The sequence below is a fragment of the Otolemur garnettii genome, unplaced genomic scaffold, assembly GCF_000181295.1.
Source record: "Otolemur garnettii isolate 467f Iridium unplaced genomic scaffold, OtoGar3 scaffold00074, whole genome shotgun sequence".
NCBI classification, from domain to species: domain Eukaryota; kingdom Metazoa; phylum Chordata; class Mammalia; order Primates; family Galagidae; genus Otolemur; species Otolemur garnettii.
In genome coordinates, this window is record NW_003852469.1 from 9681795 (window position 1) to 9698738 (window position 16944).

General features: G+C 38.4%; 1 protein-coding gene across 2 annotated transcripts in view; it reads left to right on the forward strand.

Moving 5' to 3' along the window:
• Nucleotides 1-16944, forward strand: part of PSD3 (pleckstrin and Sec7 domain containing 3) — a 470121-nt gene that overhangs the window by 412639 nt on the left and 40538 nt on the right. For both annotated transcript variants that reach the window (XM_023515535.1, XM_023515536.1), the window contains exons 13-14: nt 14291-14448; nt 16684-16828. In XM_023515535.1, coding sequence (XP_023371303.1) covers nt 14291-14448; nt 16684-16828 — 303 coding nt within the window. The remainder of the gene's footprint in view (nt 1-14290; nt 14449-16683; nt 16829-16944) is intronic.

Below are 16944 nucleotides of genomic sequence, written 5' to 3' on the forward strand. Positions count from 1 at the left end.
ACATGAAACAAGCCTAATAAGAGCCTCCCTCACCTTCTTGAAGGGATGTATTGAAGAGCAGTATTCCTGTACTTAAAGAAGAAAGTATCTTTGCAAAGCAATGCTTTATATGTAATATGTAAAACATAAACACTCCCAGATCACAGCATTATGTATCACAACTGTCAGAAACATCTTGGCAGATTTCCTGAGCCAGCTGACTTCAGTGATTATTAGCCAGAAGCAAGACTGGTTTGTTAACATGATATGGTTTTTAGGGTACTTTATGCATCTGAGCTATGCTACATCATAGGAAGATACTGCTCCCATTTTTTTTTTTAACTGAGAAGCTGAGGCTCAAAGCTTGATTAACCCCCTCGGGATTATGAAGGTGGTGGTAGCCAGGCTAGTGTTTTCTCTATTAGGCTTTCTTAGGTGAACACTAAAGGTCTAGCTTGTGACCTTTGTAATGACTGGAAGTTTAAAACAAGCTATTAGGGGATGGGATGTCTTTGACTTTCATGTCTTCACCCAGATCCAAATAACTTGGGCTGATACGTAACAAATGTGCTGCCACTTCCTTTTCCTCTAGCTTCCTGCTTTAGTGAGGGCTGTGGGTTCCATCTCTCTCTTACATTCCCCCAACTCTTGCCACTCTTCCCTGGAATACAAGACTGTCTCTAACCATCTCCTATAATAAGGGTAAGTATAAACTTTGAGATTTTTTAACATAGCCCTTTTTCAGGCATTCTTCCTATTTTTCCCAGAAACTATGAAATATGGAAAGGCCAACATCCCAACCATTTGTTAACTCATAGATCGACACTTAAATGTGGTTCACTTATCCATTATGGCTAAACTTTAGCTAACAAGATACCATTCTAAGACAGCCATGATGTTAGTTAGGGAGCAAATCAGTAATGAATGCATCTGTAAGATTAGGAGTCTGCCAGTGTTTTAGAGTGTTATACCTAGAGATTTGATTGTGAGCAAGGTGCAGTTCCTAAAGAAGCTTATATTCTGTCTGAAGAGATGAACAAATATAAAAAGCCAATTCACTGCAATTTGGTACAAAGAAGGAAGTATTCTATGGAAACACATTTAGAAGGGTTCTTAACTGAGCCTTAGGAAGAGAAGGGAAGATCATGGAAGGGTTCATGAACAAAGTGACATCTCACCCTGCACTTAAAAAGAAAATAGAAATTAGTCCCAGAGGGGCTCTCAGACAAAACTGTGTGGAGATGTGAGAAACCACAGCATATCACGAGAGCTACAGGTTCAGTGTTCAGGGAAGAGTGGGAAGAGCTTGGCAAGCCATGTCAGGGGCCAGACTGTATCTTAGAGCAGTGCTTTTCAACTTTTTTTTTTTATCTTACAATACACTGGAACCTATTGTTAAACTTCCACAGCACACTTAAATTATGTTGATTAAAAGTAAGTGAATAAAAGAATGTACTTACTGTGCTTTGAATGTCTTTTGAAAATAATTTAATCAATGATCTTCAAAAATTTTCAAGGTGGGTGGTGCTTGTGGCTCAAAGGAGTAGGGTGCTGGCCCATTATACTGGAGGTGGTGGGTTCAAACCCAGCCCTGGCCAAAAACTGCAAAAAAAGAATTTCGAGGTACACCAGTTGAAAACCACTTTCTTAGAGCAATGTGGAGCTAACAAAGGGTTTTAAATAAGGAATGACATGATTGTGCATTTTAGAAAGATCCACCTGGCTATAAGGGGGAGAATGGATTGGAAGTAGATTGGATCAGAGACATAGAGACCAGATTAGCCTGAACTAGGGTAGGAGTAACAGGGAAGGAGAAACATAGTCTAACTGGACATTTCTATTTCAGGTGTTGAATTCCACATGTCTGTGGAATAATAAATTAGCCCATAGAAGTTATGCATATTCAGATCTGGAGCCCAGGAGGGAACCTAGAAATACAGATCTGGATAGTCATCAACAAATAGTTGATAATTTAGTGCATGGGAGTAAGGGAGCAGTCTGTGGAGTGAGCAGAAGATGGAAGGACAAAGCAATCTCAGACCAACACAGGCACTCCACGTGTGACAGCTGGGGAGAAAACGGGTGAGAGAAAGTGGTGCCACTGCCACCAAGAGGTGTTAGAAACCTTCCATTCTGTGAAAAGGGTAAGAGAAGAAGTAGAAAATGCCACTTGAGTTCAGCAACCAGGGAACTATTGATAAAGTGCTTTCAGTGGAGTGGTGGATGCAGAAGCCGCAGTGGAGAGAGAGCAGAGGAAACAGAAGCAGGGAATATGGTGACAACTACTTTCAAGAAGCATCACCTGTAGTTTCCACTTTGATCTTCCCTCCTCTCCTCCTCTTCTGCTGTCCCTTCCTGTGACTTCAGTAAATAACAGGTCCCCAAAGTCTATCTCATTTCTGTTGCATCTCTTTTCTTTCCTATTATTGATTTCTCTCTAAAGTAAAACAAGGCCTTGCCTTTTTTCCTTCCCCCTAGACAGTTTCTGACATTATCTGGAGCTCTTGTTCTGCTTCTCCACGTGGCACACAGTCTCCTCATCAGCACTCATCTCATTGCCCTTTCCAGCCCCTCCCTTCATGTTACTTAGTTACTTTCAAGCATTAACTTACTTTCAAGCAAAGAGGAAAACTAGAGTATAGCAATAGTAATATCGACCCATCCACAAAATGCCACGTTGGGAGCTGTGTGAGAAATAAACATAGTGTCTACCCTCTGAAGGACCTTGGGCTCACAGCGTGGACAAGAAGCCCCATCTTGCGCAATGACTGGGTAATGAACTCATGAAATCATCTCATGAAAAAGCAGCAGTTAACATGATAAAAGCCAAGGTGAGGGTCAGGGGGAAGAAAAATGGGTAAATGCAATGAATATGTACAAATAACTGCTTCCAATTTCTACAACTCTGAGGTAGAGCCTGTGGAATTTGATGCCAGCATATGAGCTGATTTAAATATTTACATATTCAAAAGTGTTCCAAAGTCCAAGTACCAGTAATGGTCAGGCACACTGGGGCAGTCACGGTGGAATGGTTTTGTTTGTCTTACAGCTGAGTAAAAATACATTCCTACCCTTAAAAATACATTCCTCCCCTTCTATCCTTGTTTTTTCTCATGCCTGCAGTGCTCATACGATTGGAATACAAAGTGTTCATGGCAGACAAGTCTAATATTATCCCTTGAATGTTAGACTCACTGTTCATATATGCTTTAAAAATTAGAACCTGCTATGAATTGATGATAAGAATGATTAAAATCTTGTTGGTCTTGATGATCCATCATTGTTGACTTTTGGCTATGAACTTCATATCCATTTTGTTAGCAGAGAGTGAGTCATGTGCTAGCCAAGGGCTTAGACAAGCCTTTGCTGTCTCGCTTCAGAAGTTCTTTCTCGGTTTCTGTTACGGGTTTTGTGTCCCTGCCAGCCTTTTTCTTCAAAGCATTTCAGTAAGATTTGTGGTGGTATTCTTGTATTCTTGTGACAGATCTGGTTGTCATAAAACTGAACCACCCTAATAACTGTCAGGCAGGGCGGCACCTGTAGCTCAGAGGAGTAGGGTACTGGCCCCATATGCCGGAGGTCATGGGAACAAACCCAGCTCCGGACAAAAACTATCAGGTGACTGGTGGGGTATAGGTGGCTAGTTAGTAGATGACGGTGAATGACTGGGAGTTTCTTATGTCCCTTTTTTGTTTGTGTTTTGTTGTTGTTGTTGTTGCAGTTTGGCTGGGGCCAGGTTCAAACCCACCACCCTTGGTAGATGGGGCCAACATCCTACTCACTGAGCCTCAGGCGCTGCCCAATTCATTCTTCTGTTCTCCAGACCAGGCTCTTGAGCTTCTTTCATATCTTTAGGGTCTAGAAAACAGCTATTCAAACCTGGGTATGTGTGCCTTTACCATCTCTGTAGAAAGTGAAAAATTAGCTTATTATCTAAAAAGTCAGCACGTTACCACAATAAACTCTCAACTCTCCTCAATACAAAATCTCTTCATTCTTTGGATACTTGGAAAGTGGATTTTTTTTTTTTCACTGCTGTCTATAAGGTTTTCTAAAATTCAATTGGAAAGGGAGTTTTTGCAATACTTGATGTATGGGTAGCATCTGAGTGAGCCTAGGCCAGGCACAGGGAAGTCATGGAAGGTTCCAGGGTCCCAGGCTTAGTGATGGTGGCCACTGTGGGGCTGACGTGCCAAACACCATCAGCCTGCTCTGGGAGCCAGCTGATTCCTGGCCCTGTCTCCTCTATCCTTTTTTGCTTTCCTGTGGGCCAAATGCATTTTTATTTCCTTTTGAAACTGCTGGATCTATTCCCATTCACATTTTGAAAAGACTGTCTGGACCCTCCCTTATCATTCTCCAAAACAGTGGTTCTCAACCTTCCTAATGCTGCGACCCTTTAATACAGTTCCCCATGTTCTGGTGACCCCCAACCATAAAATTATTTTCATTGCTACTTCATGTAATTTTGCTACTGTTATGAATCATAATGTAAATATATGATATGCAGGATGGTCTTAGGTAACCCCTGGGAAAGGGTCGTTCGACCCCCAAAGGAGTTGCAACCCACAGGTTGAGAACCGCTGCTCTAAAACAATGGAAAATGCTTAAAAGAAAAAATCTAATTAGGCTTTGAAGCCTACTGTTCCATTGAAAGAATTATGATCACACCCAAGTTTTTGCCTGTCATAATTTAGATGAATGACCCAGACCAACCCAGAAGTGTGACCTTTACATGAGGGATGTTTGGGCATAATCATAATTTCTAACAACTATAAATTCAGCTGGGTTCAGTGGGGCATGCCAATAGTCCTAGCTACTCAAGAGGCTGAGAAGGGAGGATCCCTTGAGCCTAGGAGTGAATTTAGCCTGGACAACATGGGAAGAACTCATCTCTAAAAACAAAACAGAGTCATAAAAAGTCCTCGCCACTGGAAACTCATCTGGTCTCTGGGGTCTGAGACCCAGGTTGTGCCCTGAAGGAAGGATTCTGTTTAAAAACACAATTCCAGTTTAAATGCTTAGCAAACAGAAACTGGTTTGTTCCTAAGGAAGTTTTTAGCCTTACCTGCAAAGCTAATTAACAGTGATTTGTGGCTCTACACCTGTGTGTTGAGGAGGCCCCAGGCAATTGGTTTCTCTCCCTTTTTCCCTCTCTCTTCCCTGTTCTTCCTGCCATCCTCTCTTCCTCCTCTTCTTTCTTCCTTCCCCTTGTTTTTTCTTTCCTTCTCTTCCTCCCCTCTTCTCCCTCATTATTTTTCACCTTCCATCCCTCCCTTCCTTTCTTTGAATAAATGCTATACCTGCACCATCATATGAAAGTTGTGAAGGGCAACAGATGACTAAACACTAACTTAGCCTTCACAGGACTCAGAACCAAATGGAAGTAGGGTAGGTGGTGGCCAGACCCAAAACATGGTCACAAACAGTGACATAAATGCAGGATTTCACAATGTGAGTGAGCCTGGGGCTGAGAGGAAAGCAGAGACAGCTGACCACCAGTAACAACCCTAATCCTGCTAGGTTGAAGAGCGGGAGAAATATGGAGAAATGCTGAGATGTTTTTCTCCTGCTTAAAAACATTGTTAAGACTTCTTCATTTTATCAGATACAGAGTCAAGGACTCTCACCATCTTTTTGCAAAGGCCAATGATGGGTATCTGCTCTAACTGCCTTCCCATACAGCTGCACAGTCATTAAAAATCTCAATCCCAACTTCCTGGTCCCCTTCTCAGATTTGTCCTAGAAAATGTCCCATGCTCACTGGGAGAGCACTCCAAGTCATACTGGGTCTTTAAGTGCCCCTCTGTGGGTGGAGTAAGGAGAGGGTTTCAGTCCAAAGAGAAAAGTCCTACCTTAGGTGATACCCCCACATCATTGTAGATCAGCAGTTCTCAACCTGTGGGTCATGACCCCTTTGTAATAATGAAAATACATCAAGGCATTAGGAAGGCTGAGAACCACCATTGTAGATGGAAGCCAGGCACCACACACACATTAACTGAACAAATTAATATAAAATTTTGAATCTTGGTCTCTCATACCTTTTCTCCACCATGAGAGGGACCCACTTCCAACTCTCCTTGGAAATGCTCTAAACTGTCTCCTTCTTCTTAAATAAAAATTTATCTTTGTTATACTGAAAAAAAATTGAATCTTTTTACTGCCCTTAGCTTACTCTCTCTTGATCCTCCTCTCTATAGTAATCTGTGTATAGGATGCATTTTTATGACTATTGCACTGTTTATATAACATGAGAAAATTAGATTAAATGATACTCTAGTCTCCCTCCAGCTTTAAAATTCCGTGATTAAGTGATTTTTGGTTAGTTGAGCGATAGGCCAAACCATGTTTTCATTTGACTTGCTGTTCCACTGAACTTCCAGATTCATGGAAACAGCACTTTCTGTGTTCCCTGGTAAAACAGAAATGATAAAACCTGAGTGATTTTTAATAAAGACATCTATCAGACATATTTAGAATTTTTAAAAATTCATCAAATGCTTTTAATGACATTTTTAACATCAAGAGTGAATGGACAATGTAGGACCCAGTTTACTTTAGTTATTGGCATTTTTATCAGTGTCCTCACAGCTTCAAGCAAGGACATGGGCTTATTCTCTTTTCTGTATTCTCTCAGTGGAAATCAAGACCATTTCAGCTTTGTTTTAAATTGTTTTAATTACATGTAGCTATTATACCCTATTTAGTAAGGCCTAAAGTAAATAATATTTTTATTTATTTTGTTTGTTTTGGAGATAGTCTCACTTGGTCACCCTGGGTAGAGTGCCACAGCATCATTATAGCTCACAGCAACCTCAAACTCTAGGGCTTGAGCAATCGTTTTGCCTCAGCCTCCCAAGTAGCTGGGACTATAGGCTCCTGCCACAGCACCCCGCTAGCTCTTTTCTATTCTTATAGTGTCTGGGATTCAATCTTGCTCAGGCTGGTCTCGAACTCCTAAGCTCAAGCAATCCACCTGCCTCAACCTGCCAGAGTGCCAGGCACTATGCTGGCCTGCTTGCTTTGTTTATTTGTTTGTTTGTTTATTTATAGAGACAGGGTCTTACTCTGTCACCCAGGCTAGAGTGCAGTCTCAAACTCCTGGGTTCAAGTGATCCTCCTACCTCAGACTCCCGAGTAGCTGGAACAACAGGGCATGTACCACCACACCACACCTGGCTAATTTTTAGATGTTTTTGTAAAGACAGGGTCTTACAACATTACCCAGGCTGATCTCGAGCTCCTGGCCTCAAGATATCTTCCTATGTTAGCCTCCTGAGCACCAGGATTATAAGTGTGAGCCATCCATCATGCCTGGCCAATAATATTTTGAAAACTGGAATCTGAATATGTTTTAAATTGGTATTGATGAATTTCAATTGAAATTTACTTACTTTCCAAGTTTTACTTTATGTTCACCTGAGAGTACAAATTTTCAGACTTGATGACAATTTTTTGTGCATATGTAGGTGTTTTTAGTGTTAGTGTGTTATGATTCTGCTTCACAAAGAGGTTTAATTAACAAGCTTCTCAGGGAAGAAAGGGAGCATTTTATTTCATGGTTTAAATGAATTTAAAATAAATGGCATTGTGAAATCACATTCTTGGCACTTATTAGGCTGATGTAGTGTCTAATGAATCATATTACACAAAAAGATGTAGATTGCAGGGAACACAGGAGAGAGTAACATGTTTTTAGTCATCATTTTCACCCTTCATTTGTTTGAGAAAATGGATAGTAATTAGATGTCACGGAGCATTTTCTTTCCTTATAGAAAATATCTTGATTGGATTTATCTTGCTCTCTGTTACACATTCATTTTGCACAGCAAATAGTCCTGGGTTTGAAATGGTTTGATTATGATAATTTTTCCCTTATTTCTCCCCAATTTTATCATTTAAACACCATCTTCTACTTTGAGTAGTGAAAAGTAAAGATGTCAGAATGAACTCCCTGGAACAAAGTCATTTCTTTTAATCCAGTTGTCGACCCTAGGATTTCCACTCGACTCAGGGGTTTGCTCATCTTTTAGTGAACTTGGAGCTTCATTTTCTAGCAGGAATTCAGAATACTAGAAATAAGATTTGTATTTTGCCTTTAAAAAAAATGGTAAAAGGGTATTATTATCGACTAGAAAAGTGGAAGCGTCTTAGACTTAAAATTCATCAACTTGAGTTTAGCCCTAAAATAGATCCTGTCTTCCATTGCTGCCCTGTGTAGTATTTTCCTTCCAATACAAGGTAAACCGGCAGTGTACATGTATCTTAGAGTTTATGGTGATGCCTTGACATTGAAAGTCCTCTTTAAAAACAATGATGTAATTCCCCAAGGTGACAAATACTGTTAACTTTTATTTAGATCTGTAATAAATGTTGCATGTAAAAAATTTTTGCACTTTTAAGAGCAGTATAAGACTCATCCTTTAAGCTTAGTTTTAAATAAAAATATCAGAAAGTGTGTGCTTAAAGAATATAGTGGCTCCAAGTGCAAAGGTCTAAGTCATCCAGTATTTATAGCTACCAGCTGGTCTTGTATTTCCTATTCGCCTGGATCAGTTTGTTAGACATCATGATATAGGTGGGAGTTGAACCTGTAAGAGTAATTGTGACAACTTTAGGGGTATTTATGGAATGAGAAAGGAAGAATGAATATTTGAAATGCAAACTAAAGAGGAGATAGCTAAGTAATGATTAGAGAGGTAGGAGAGAAACCAGGAGAGTATTGTAACTAGAAGCCAAGGAAGAATTTGAAAAATAGTGTTGACTTTTTCAGGTACCATAAGAAGAAAAATGAAAGAGCAGTTTCAATGAAGTATAGAAATGGGGTCCAGGTTGCAGTAGGTTAAAGAATAAACTGGAAGAAAATATATCAAACGGTTCATGTGGATTGTTAACTCATCACAAAGGAAGTAAAAGAGTGATGGCAGTTGCAGAGAGAATGATATCCGGAAGTGACATATCTTAACATAGATAATGGTGGAGAACTTGGGTATATTTATAAGCATGAAGAAGAAGCCAGTAGATTAAGAATGGTTAAAAATACAGAAGAAAGATAATAAGCGATTGAACAAGGGTCCTAGAAAAGGATTCCAGTGTTGTTGAAGGAAAAAGGTAAAAGAGGTCGCAAAATATAGGTGTTTATAGGGCATATAGTCACAAAGTTTGATATTTTCATGTTTAACCTTGTAGAATACAAGGTTAATCGATATGCCACTAGGCTGTGAATATAATCAAGAATTTAAAAAACAGCCTCACATTTAATTTACAACTCTGAGGAAAGGTATTATCACTACTAAATCCAGGAAACTGAAGCTTCCTGAGTTTAACCTGTGTAAGGGCATAACGACATGATGTAGCAGAACTACTCAGTTGAACCTAGGTTATTCTAACACCATGACTCATGCTCTTAGCTACAGTTGTGGTAAGTTGGGGTGTTGTGTGTGCATTTGACCGAGTGAAATAGGTTATCATGGATGTGTAAAAGAATTGCTGGTTGGCATAGAGTGCAGGTATGTGGTAGCTCCAGTATGCACAGTTGTGTTGACTGCCTCTATCAGCAGTTATTAGCCCAAATAAATATTGATTATGTAAAGAAGAATAAATGATCATGTAAAGGAGAATCAGGGTGGGAATTTTTTAGTTTCCGATGGGATGGATAAGAAAATTAAGGCATAGCCTAACAAAAATTTCTGAATTCTAAGATTAAAGGGAAACTACCTATAAGATTTTTTTTCTGCCACAAAAGGAAAATTTATTTCAAGTCTTCTGTTTCACCTTTAACATCCATTAGAAATAAAAATTGAATGCCATAATACATTTTTTTTAACAGAAAAAATAAAAATGAGTGCTGGTGAGAATGTGGAGAAAGTGAAACCCTTGTTCACCAATGCATTTGTAAGGATTGTAAAATGGTGCAACCACTATGGAAACCAATACGCAGGTTCCTCAGACTATTAATGATAAAGCCACCATGTGATCCAGTGACTACCTATAAGATTTTTAAGAAAATAAACAGAAAAGGGAAAAAAGAATCAGACTGGCATTGGACTTCTATTAAACCAAAAGCTAGAAGAGGGTAGAATAGCATCTGCAGACTATTAGTGAAACAAGTAAAAAAGATTGCAACCATGAGTTCTATATCCAGTTCTTTATCTGTCAGAGAAAGTAAAAGGTATTTGAGAATAACAATAAAACGATATCCCCTATGCGAAGAAAATACTTGAGAGAAGAGAAAATAGCAAAGGAATAGTAGAGGTCAAGATGGAAAAAATAAACAAGTTAGCAATGAAACCTGGACACAAGTCTGTAAGAATAAGGAGAGGCTCAGAAAAGGTATAATCTAAGTGTAAAATAACTTGAAACAGAAAATGCATAATACAAGATAATTTTAGTATGACTGCAGAACAAAACATACTCAACTATTTTAGCAAAATTTAGTATTAATTGGGAAGAGGAGGGAGGGAAGTGAAAATATTTTGAAAGTCTTGTTGATGTGGGTGAGGAGTAGAGTATTTTCATGGGAGAAAGACATTCTTTTAAGTTTCCATCTTAAATGACTAAGCATTTAACAGGATGAAGAAGAGCATAATAAAGTAATGAATGACACATAGTTATGCAGAAGATAATAGTTATAAATCTAAATGCACCAACCAACATGGCAACTAAAATGTGAAATAAAGATTGGAAATGTAAGAACTCAAAACACAACATAGTACAAAAAAGACCTTTTTTTTATTATTAAATGATAGCTATATACATTAATGCAAACATGGAGTACAGTGTAGTGTTTTCATATCCAATTTGAAATATTTTCATCAAACTGGTTAATATAGACTTTGTGTCATTTACTTACTTATTGTGTTAAAACATTTATACTCTAGTTCTAGAATAAAAAGACCATTTTTGTTAATGGTCCATGGACATACAAAAAAAAGTCTATTCTTTGAAGGATGAGTATTTATGTTCAAGTTTACTGATTAAATTCCTGTCTCATATTATTACATTATTTTTTCACCAGTGTATCCTCTTAGTTATAAAAAATTATAATCTTTAGTTCTTTCTTAATTAAAAAAAAAAAACACACACACAGAACTGAGTAATTAACTAAATCTCTCTTCTTGTACAATCCAGAGGAATATTTTTATCAACTATTTACTAATGCAAGTTTTTTAGTAGCTCTAGAAACATTTTTAAGAAGGAGGGAATCCTACCACATTCCATTTTTTAAGTGTAAATGCTTTGTTTTTAAGAGGTGAAATGTTTGCTGGTTGTTTATGTTTTGGTACAACCAGAAAATAGTGCAGGATGTTGAATTCTGGGAGGACTTGACTGTCATGGGTGTCAGCTTAACAGTCCATAGATGGGGGTTTAATTTTTATATCCTACAATAACAAAGTCCCAGTCTTACATTTAATGTCTTAAACATTTTTAATTACTTCTATTCCCATGTTGTTTTTTAGTAGGTTTGTTTCCTAAAGAAAACTACTCCTGTAATCATGGCTCTCCCTGTCAGAACTGTGTATACTCTAACATCTTTGGTGGTGGGAGTCCTGTTTTCCTAATAACTTTGTTAATGTGCTGTGAAGGACTGAAAATTTGAATATGTAGCATATATGGTAATAAGTTGGGAATTGGTGGGATTTATGTAACAGCTTATCAACATTTGAAGATACTGGTAATTGAGAATCCTCTTAAGGAAAATTTACCTCTAGATTTTAAGCTGGAAAGTCATCAGAGTAACTGTTTAAAAAAGAATTACAATAAATGGCTTTTTAGATTTGGGGTAAAAATGTTAAGAATTATGTACAAATTGAAATGTCTGCACTCATGCTCCACACAACCAATAAAATCTCAGTTAGAAACAACAACAAAAAAAGAAATCCAAACAAAAAATAATTTACCAAAAACAACTAGGGAAGAAGAATTAAGATGAAAGCTCAGATCATGGACCTAGAACGTCAAAATGGTGCCTCCCAGTTTCTGCACTGATGTTTGTGCAGGCTCAAATATCAGGTGTGTTAGGGATCAGTATGTATGGAAATGGGGGTAGCATATAATTATGAAGGTAGTTTTGCCCTGGTCATTTCTCCGCATTCCCAAAATTTATCAACCTTGAAACTTTCACTCTCAAAAAAATGCTCCCAAAAGGAGCTTGTTGAATCTTTGGAATGTTAAATCACTGAGAAAAATCTCATTTATAAAGGAGTAGAGAGACCTCAAAACATAACTGGATTATAGTTTTATGAAGTAATGGAAAGTATAGAAGAACAGATACATGCAAATCCATTTATTGAATTTTTCTTTATTCATCATACCTTGAGAAGACTCATTGTCAACAGCACTTCTTAACTTTTGAGGCTTGATAAAATAAGACGTGTTGTAATCCCAAAGTAGAAGTTTTATCATTTGATATTATGAATTTGGGTGATCTTTATGTTGCTACTGGTATTTACTTTATGTGTTAGGAAAAGACCTTTGCCTCTCAGCACTGTCACATTAGGGATCACCCGTCTGCTGTTAGTTTTGACTCAGTTTGAGTTGGTGGCAAGAGTATCACTGAACTGCTTGATTTGTAGAAAGATAAGTAGAAGGCAGATGGGGTTTGTGAGATTGTAATTATTTTTCTGAAAATTTATAAAACCAGTCTGTGGTAAGAGAACAAACAATATCTCCCTTTAGGCTTTTACTGCTAATCAGAAGGTGGCGTGTATGTGTGTTTATAGAAGAAATGCAAATTTATTTAGCATCCTATCTTGGTTTGGGGAGGGTTTCTTGTTTGTTTTTAAGACAGAGTGTCATTTTGTCGCTCTCAATGGAGTGCTATGGAGTCATAGCTCAAAGCAACCTCAAACTACTGAGCTGAAGTGATCCTCTTGCCTCAGCCTCCCAAGTAGCTGGGACTATAGGCGCCCATCTCAGTGCTAGCTATTTTTAAAGATGAGGGGCTCACTATGGCTCAGGCTGCTTTTAAACCATGAGCTCAAGCAGTCCACCTGCCTCAGCCTCTCAGTGTGCTGGGATTGCATGTGAGAGCCACCTCGCCTACCCTGGATCCTATCTTGATTTTGATAAAATATGGGAAGGGGGAAGGGGGGACTTAAACCCTAGAAAACATCTCCTATAATAGTTTTAGCCTATGTAGTATATATGTAATATACATATATTTACATTGGATTTGGACCTGTTTTTTTAATTTTAATGAAACCAAGAACTAGTAGATACAATGGAACCAAATTTGTTTTAAACTCTAATTGTCATTCTGCTACTTGTGATATTTTTTAGTTGTATCTGGTAGAGGGTTACCATATAGAAGAACCTGACAAACTCCACAAATTCTGTAGTTAATGCCCAAAGATAAAATTGCATACTTTCCTTTGTATGTAATTTTACCTATTTTTCTAGTTTATAATGGAGCTAAGCTTTCTTCTGATACAGTAATCTCAATAATTTTCTTTTCTTTTAACGGAAGAGCTGGGTAATCATTTTATTTTACTGTTCATTTTCTTTTGGTATGATTTGTCTAAAAAGAGGGAACATTTATTATCTTGAAAGCAAAGAATTACAATGGCATTGTTTTCACTGCTGCTATAATTCTGTTGATGAATATCTGTAAGCTTTTGCTTTCATCCACCTAATCCTGAAATCAAATCATACTAACTATTGGACTGAGCTTGATTTCAAATCTCTGTAAAATGCATGTGACAGATATATCTGCCTTTGACCTTCCTTACCTATTTACCTTAATTATTATACATCAGCTTTTTCAAAAATGCCTCTTAGGTATGTGTATGTTCTTATTCTCAAAAATTTTTCAAACAACCTGATGTTCTCTGACATTTTTGAGGTTGCAAGGAATTATTTTTACTTACCATCTATTTCCCTTTTTTACATAGTTTTGAGATTTTTTTTTTTTTTTTTTTTTTTGAGACAGAGTCTTATTCAGTTGCCCTGGGTAGAGCGCCATAACATCATAGCTCATAACAACCTCTAGCTCTTGGGCTCAAATGATGCTTTTACCTCAGCCTCCCAAGTAGCTGGGACTATAGGTGCCCACCACAACGCCTGGCTAGTTTTTCTACTTTTTGTAGAGATGGGGGTCTCCGTTTGCTCAGGCTGATCTTGAACTCCTGAACTCAGGCAATCCATCAGCCTTAGCCTTCTAGAGTGCTGGGATCACAAGCATGAGTCCCCTCACCCAGCCTGGTATCGTGAATTTTCTTAAAAATGTATTTGTTAGTTTGGGGTTTTAAAAAGAGAAGTTGAAATCTGATCATGATTTTGTGTTTGTTTTCTTTGTATCCATTTATAGGATGAATATAAGCCAGAAAAGGCCCTGTCTGAAGAGGACTTGAAAAACGCCGTGAGCGTGCACCATGCGCTGGCATCCAAGGCCACGGACTACGAGAAGAAGCCAAATGTGTTCAAACTTAAAACTGCTGACTGGAGAGTCTTGCTTTTTCAAACTCAGTATGTTTTGTTGGTTTGGTTTTTACATTGTATTGTTTTTTTATCTCCCTCAGCACCACTTAAGGAATAGGAACAAGCTCTGCAGGGGAAATTTTTTGAGTTAGAGTCAAAGTCATTAACTGGTTACATTAGAGAGAAAACTGCCAAAGAGACTAAAATAAAGTAGATCCCCAGGGTCCAGATTTTTCAGCTGCTACAAAGTAGCCCTGCGACTCTTGGTCAGCCACTCACCATCTCTAATCTCCGTATCCTCATCAATATAAAATAAGGATTTTAGTAGGCAAGGTCTTTAACAGCAAGAGTGAAATTGACCTGCATTCAAATCACCATTTCCCTAGCTCTTTCTGCTAGCACATAATTTAACCTCTTTGAACATTAGCTTGTCACTGGTATAGATAACCATGTTTATCTTGGCAGCGCCCGTTGCTCGGTGGTTAGCCACATGCTTCCGGGGCTGGTGGGTTCAAACCTGGCCTGGGCCTACTAAATGAAAAAACAAAAAAATAGCCGGGCATTGTGCCAGGCACCTGTAGTCTCAGCTACTTGGGAAGCTGAGGCATGAGAATTGCTGAAGCCCAAGAGTTTGAAGTTGCTGTGAGCTGTGACCCCACAGCGCTGTACTGAAGACAACAAAGTGAGACTTTGTCTCAGGAAAAAAAAAATGTTTATCTCATAGGGTTCTGGGAGGATTAAATGAGATAAGTGTATGCGATACTAACACAGTGCCTGGCACATAGAAACTGTTCAGTAAATGTAAATTTCTGCTTTATTCTCTCATTTCCTTCTGAGGTCTCATAGTCTGTGATTCTACAACAGGGAAAACAAAACCTTACTGTGAGCAAGGAAATGGGATGGATTGCCAGTTTAATGAGGGGTCCAGTGACAGGCTGCAAATTAGAATTGGAACATGCCACGTGGAGAATTCTGGATTTGTGAATGGGGAAAACTGGACTTTTTTAGCACTGATCCTTTAGAGCAGGAATTTTGACAGAGGTCACACAGCAGCAGCGTCTGGCAGACAGTGTCAGTCATCGCTTTGTAATCAGAATCACCCCCAACATGTCAGTATCAGCTGACCCCAGTGGACCCTAGAATTAAAATTTGACATCAAGGTAATGAAAACAATACCTGCATGCTTGTTGATCAGAGCACTGTAATGTCAAGAAACAAGAAATGCAAACAAGAGCAGGTACTTTCTTTCTTTTTTTTTTTTTTTTGGCAATCTTATTGAGATATACTTTGCATATCATAAAATTTCACCAATTTGAAATGTACATTTCAATGGGTTTGCTTGTTTGGCAAATTGACAATGATGCAGCCATCACCACACTCTGGTGCTGGAGCACTGCCATCACTGCAGAGACAGGACCCGTGCCCACTCTGCAGTCACTGCCAGGCTCAGCCCCACACACTAATCTCCATTCTGTCTCCATGGAATCACCTTTTCTGGACAGTTCATCCACGCAGACTCATGTGTTATGTGATCTTTTGTGTCTGGCTTATTTTGCTTAGCACAAGGCTTTGGAGGACCACCCAAGTTGAGCACACGTCAGTGCTTCTCCCCGTTATTCCTGACTGTTGGGGTTGTGTGGATTGGCCACATTTTGTTCATCCCTTTGCTACTTGATGGATGGACATTCAGATCGTTTCCCATTTTTGACTCTTAGGAATAATGGTGCTATGAACATTGACATACAAATTTCATGTAGTTCCATGACTGTATTTCTCTTAGATCCCTACTTAGGAGTAGAATTGCTGCATTGTATGATAACTTCATAGTTCACTTTTGAAGACACTGTCGAACTGTTTGCCAAAGTGGATATATTCTTTTATATTTACTCTTATCAATATATGCTTCTGTTGAATTCTAAAATCAAATGGAATGATTAAAAGAGATGAGTTAATTTTATAATTAATTTTTGGCCTAGCCTTGTACTAAACAGTAAGTCAGGGTTTAATAAACAAATATTTATTGTCAAATGGTTTCTCCTTTTTCCCGTCTATATCCTAGAAGGATAATCATAATCTTATGCAGTGGTGATAATAGTCTCCACAGCCTTGTTATTAGTCATTGTTCAAAACGTTAGTCTCCAGTGAAGTTTTGCCAAGGATTAAATATGCCAAGAAGAAGGAATTATTTTCATGGGCCATTTTAAATCAGTCATGAGATATGAGTATAATATGATACACTTAGATCTAGAAATATCCTAATATCAATATGTCTGTTTCTCATAGGAGCCCAGAGGAAATGCAAGGGTGGATAAACAAAATTAACTGTGTTGCAGCCGTATTTTCTGCACCACCATTTCCAGCAGCCATTGGCTCTCAGAAGAAGTTTAGCCGTCCACTTTTGCCTGCCACTACAACAAAATTGTCTCAGGTAAGTCATTTGGACGGTGCTTTGACCCTAGAAGTACCCTTGTGTACTTCATAAGACATTCTTACTGGTATTTGTATTTGAATAGTACTCTGTATTTGGAGGGTAGATGAGAGAAC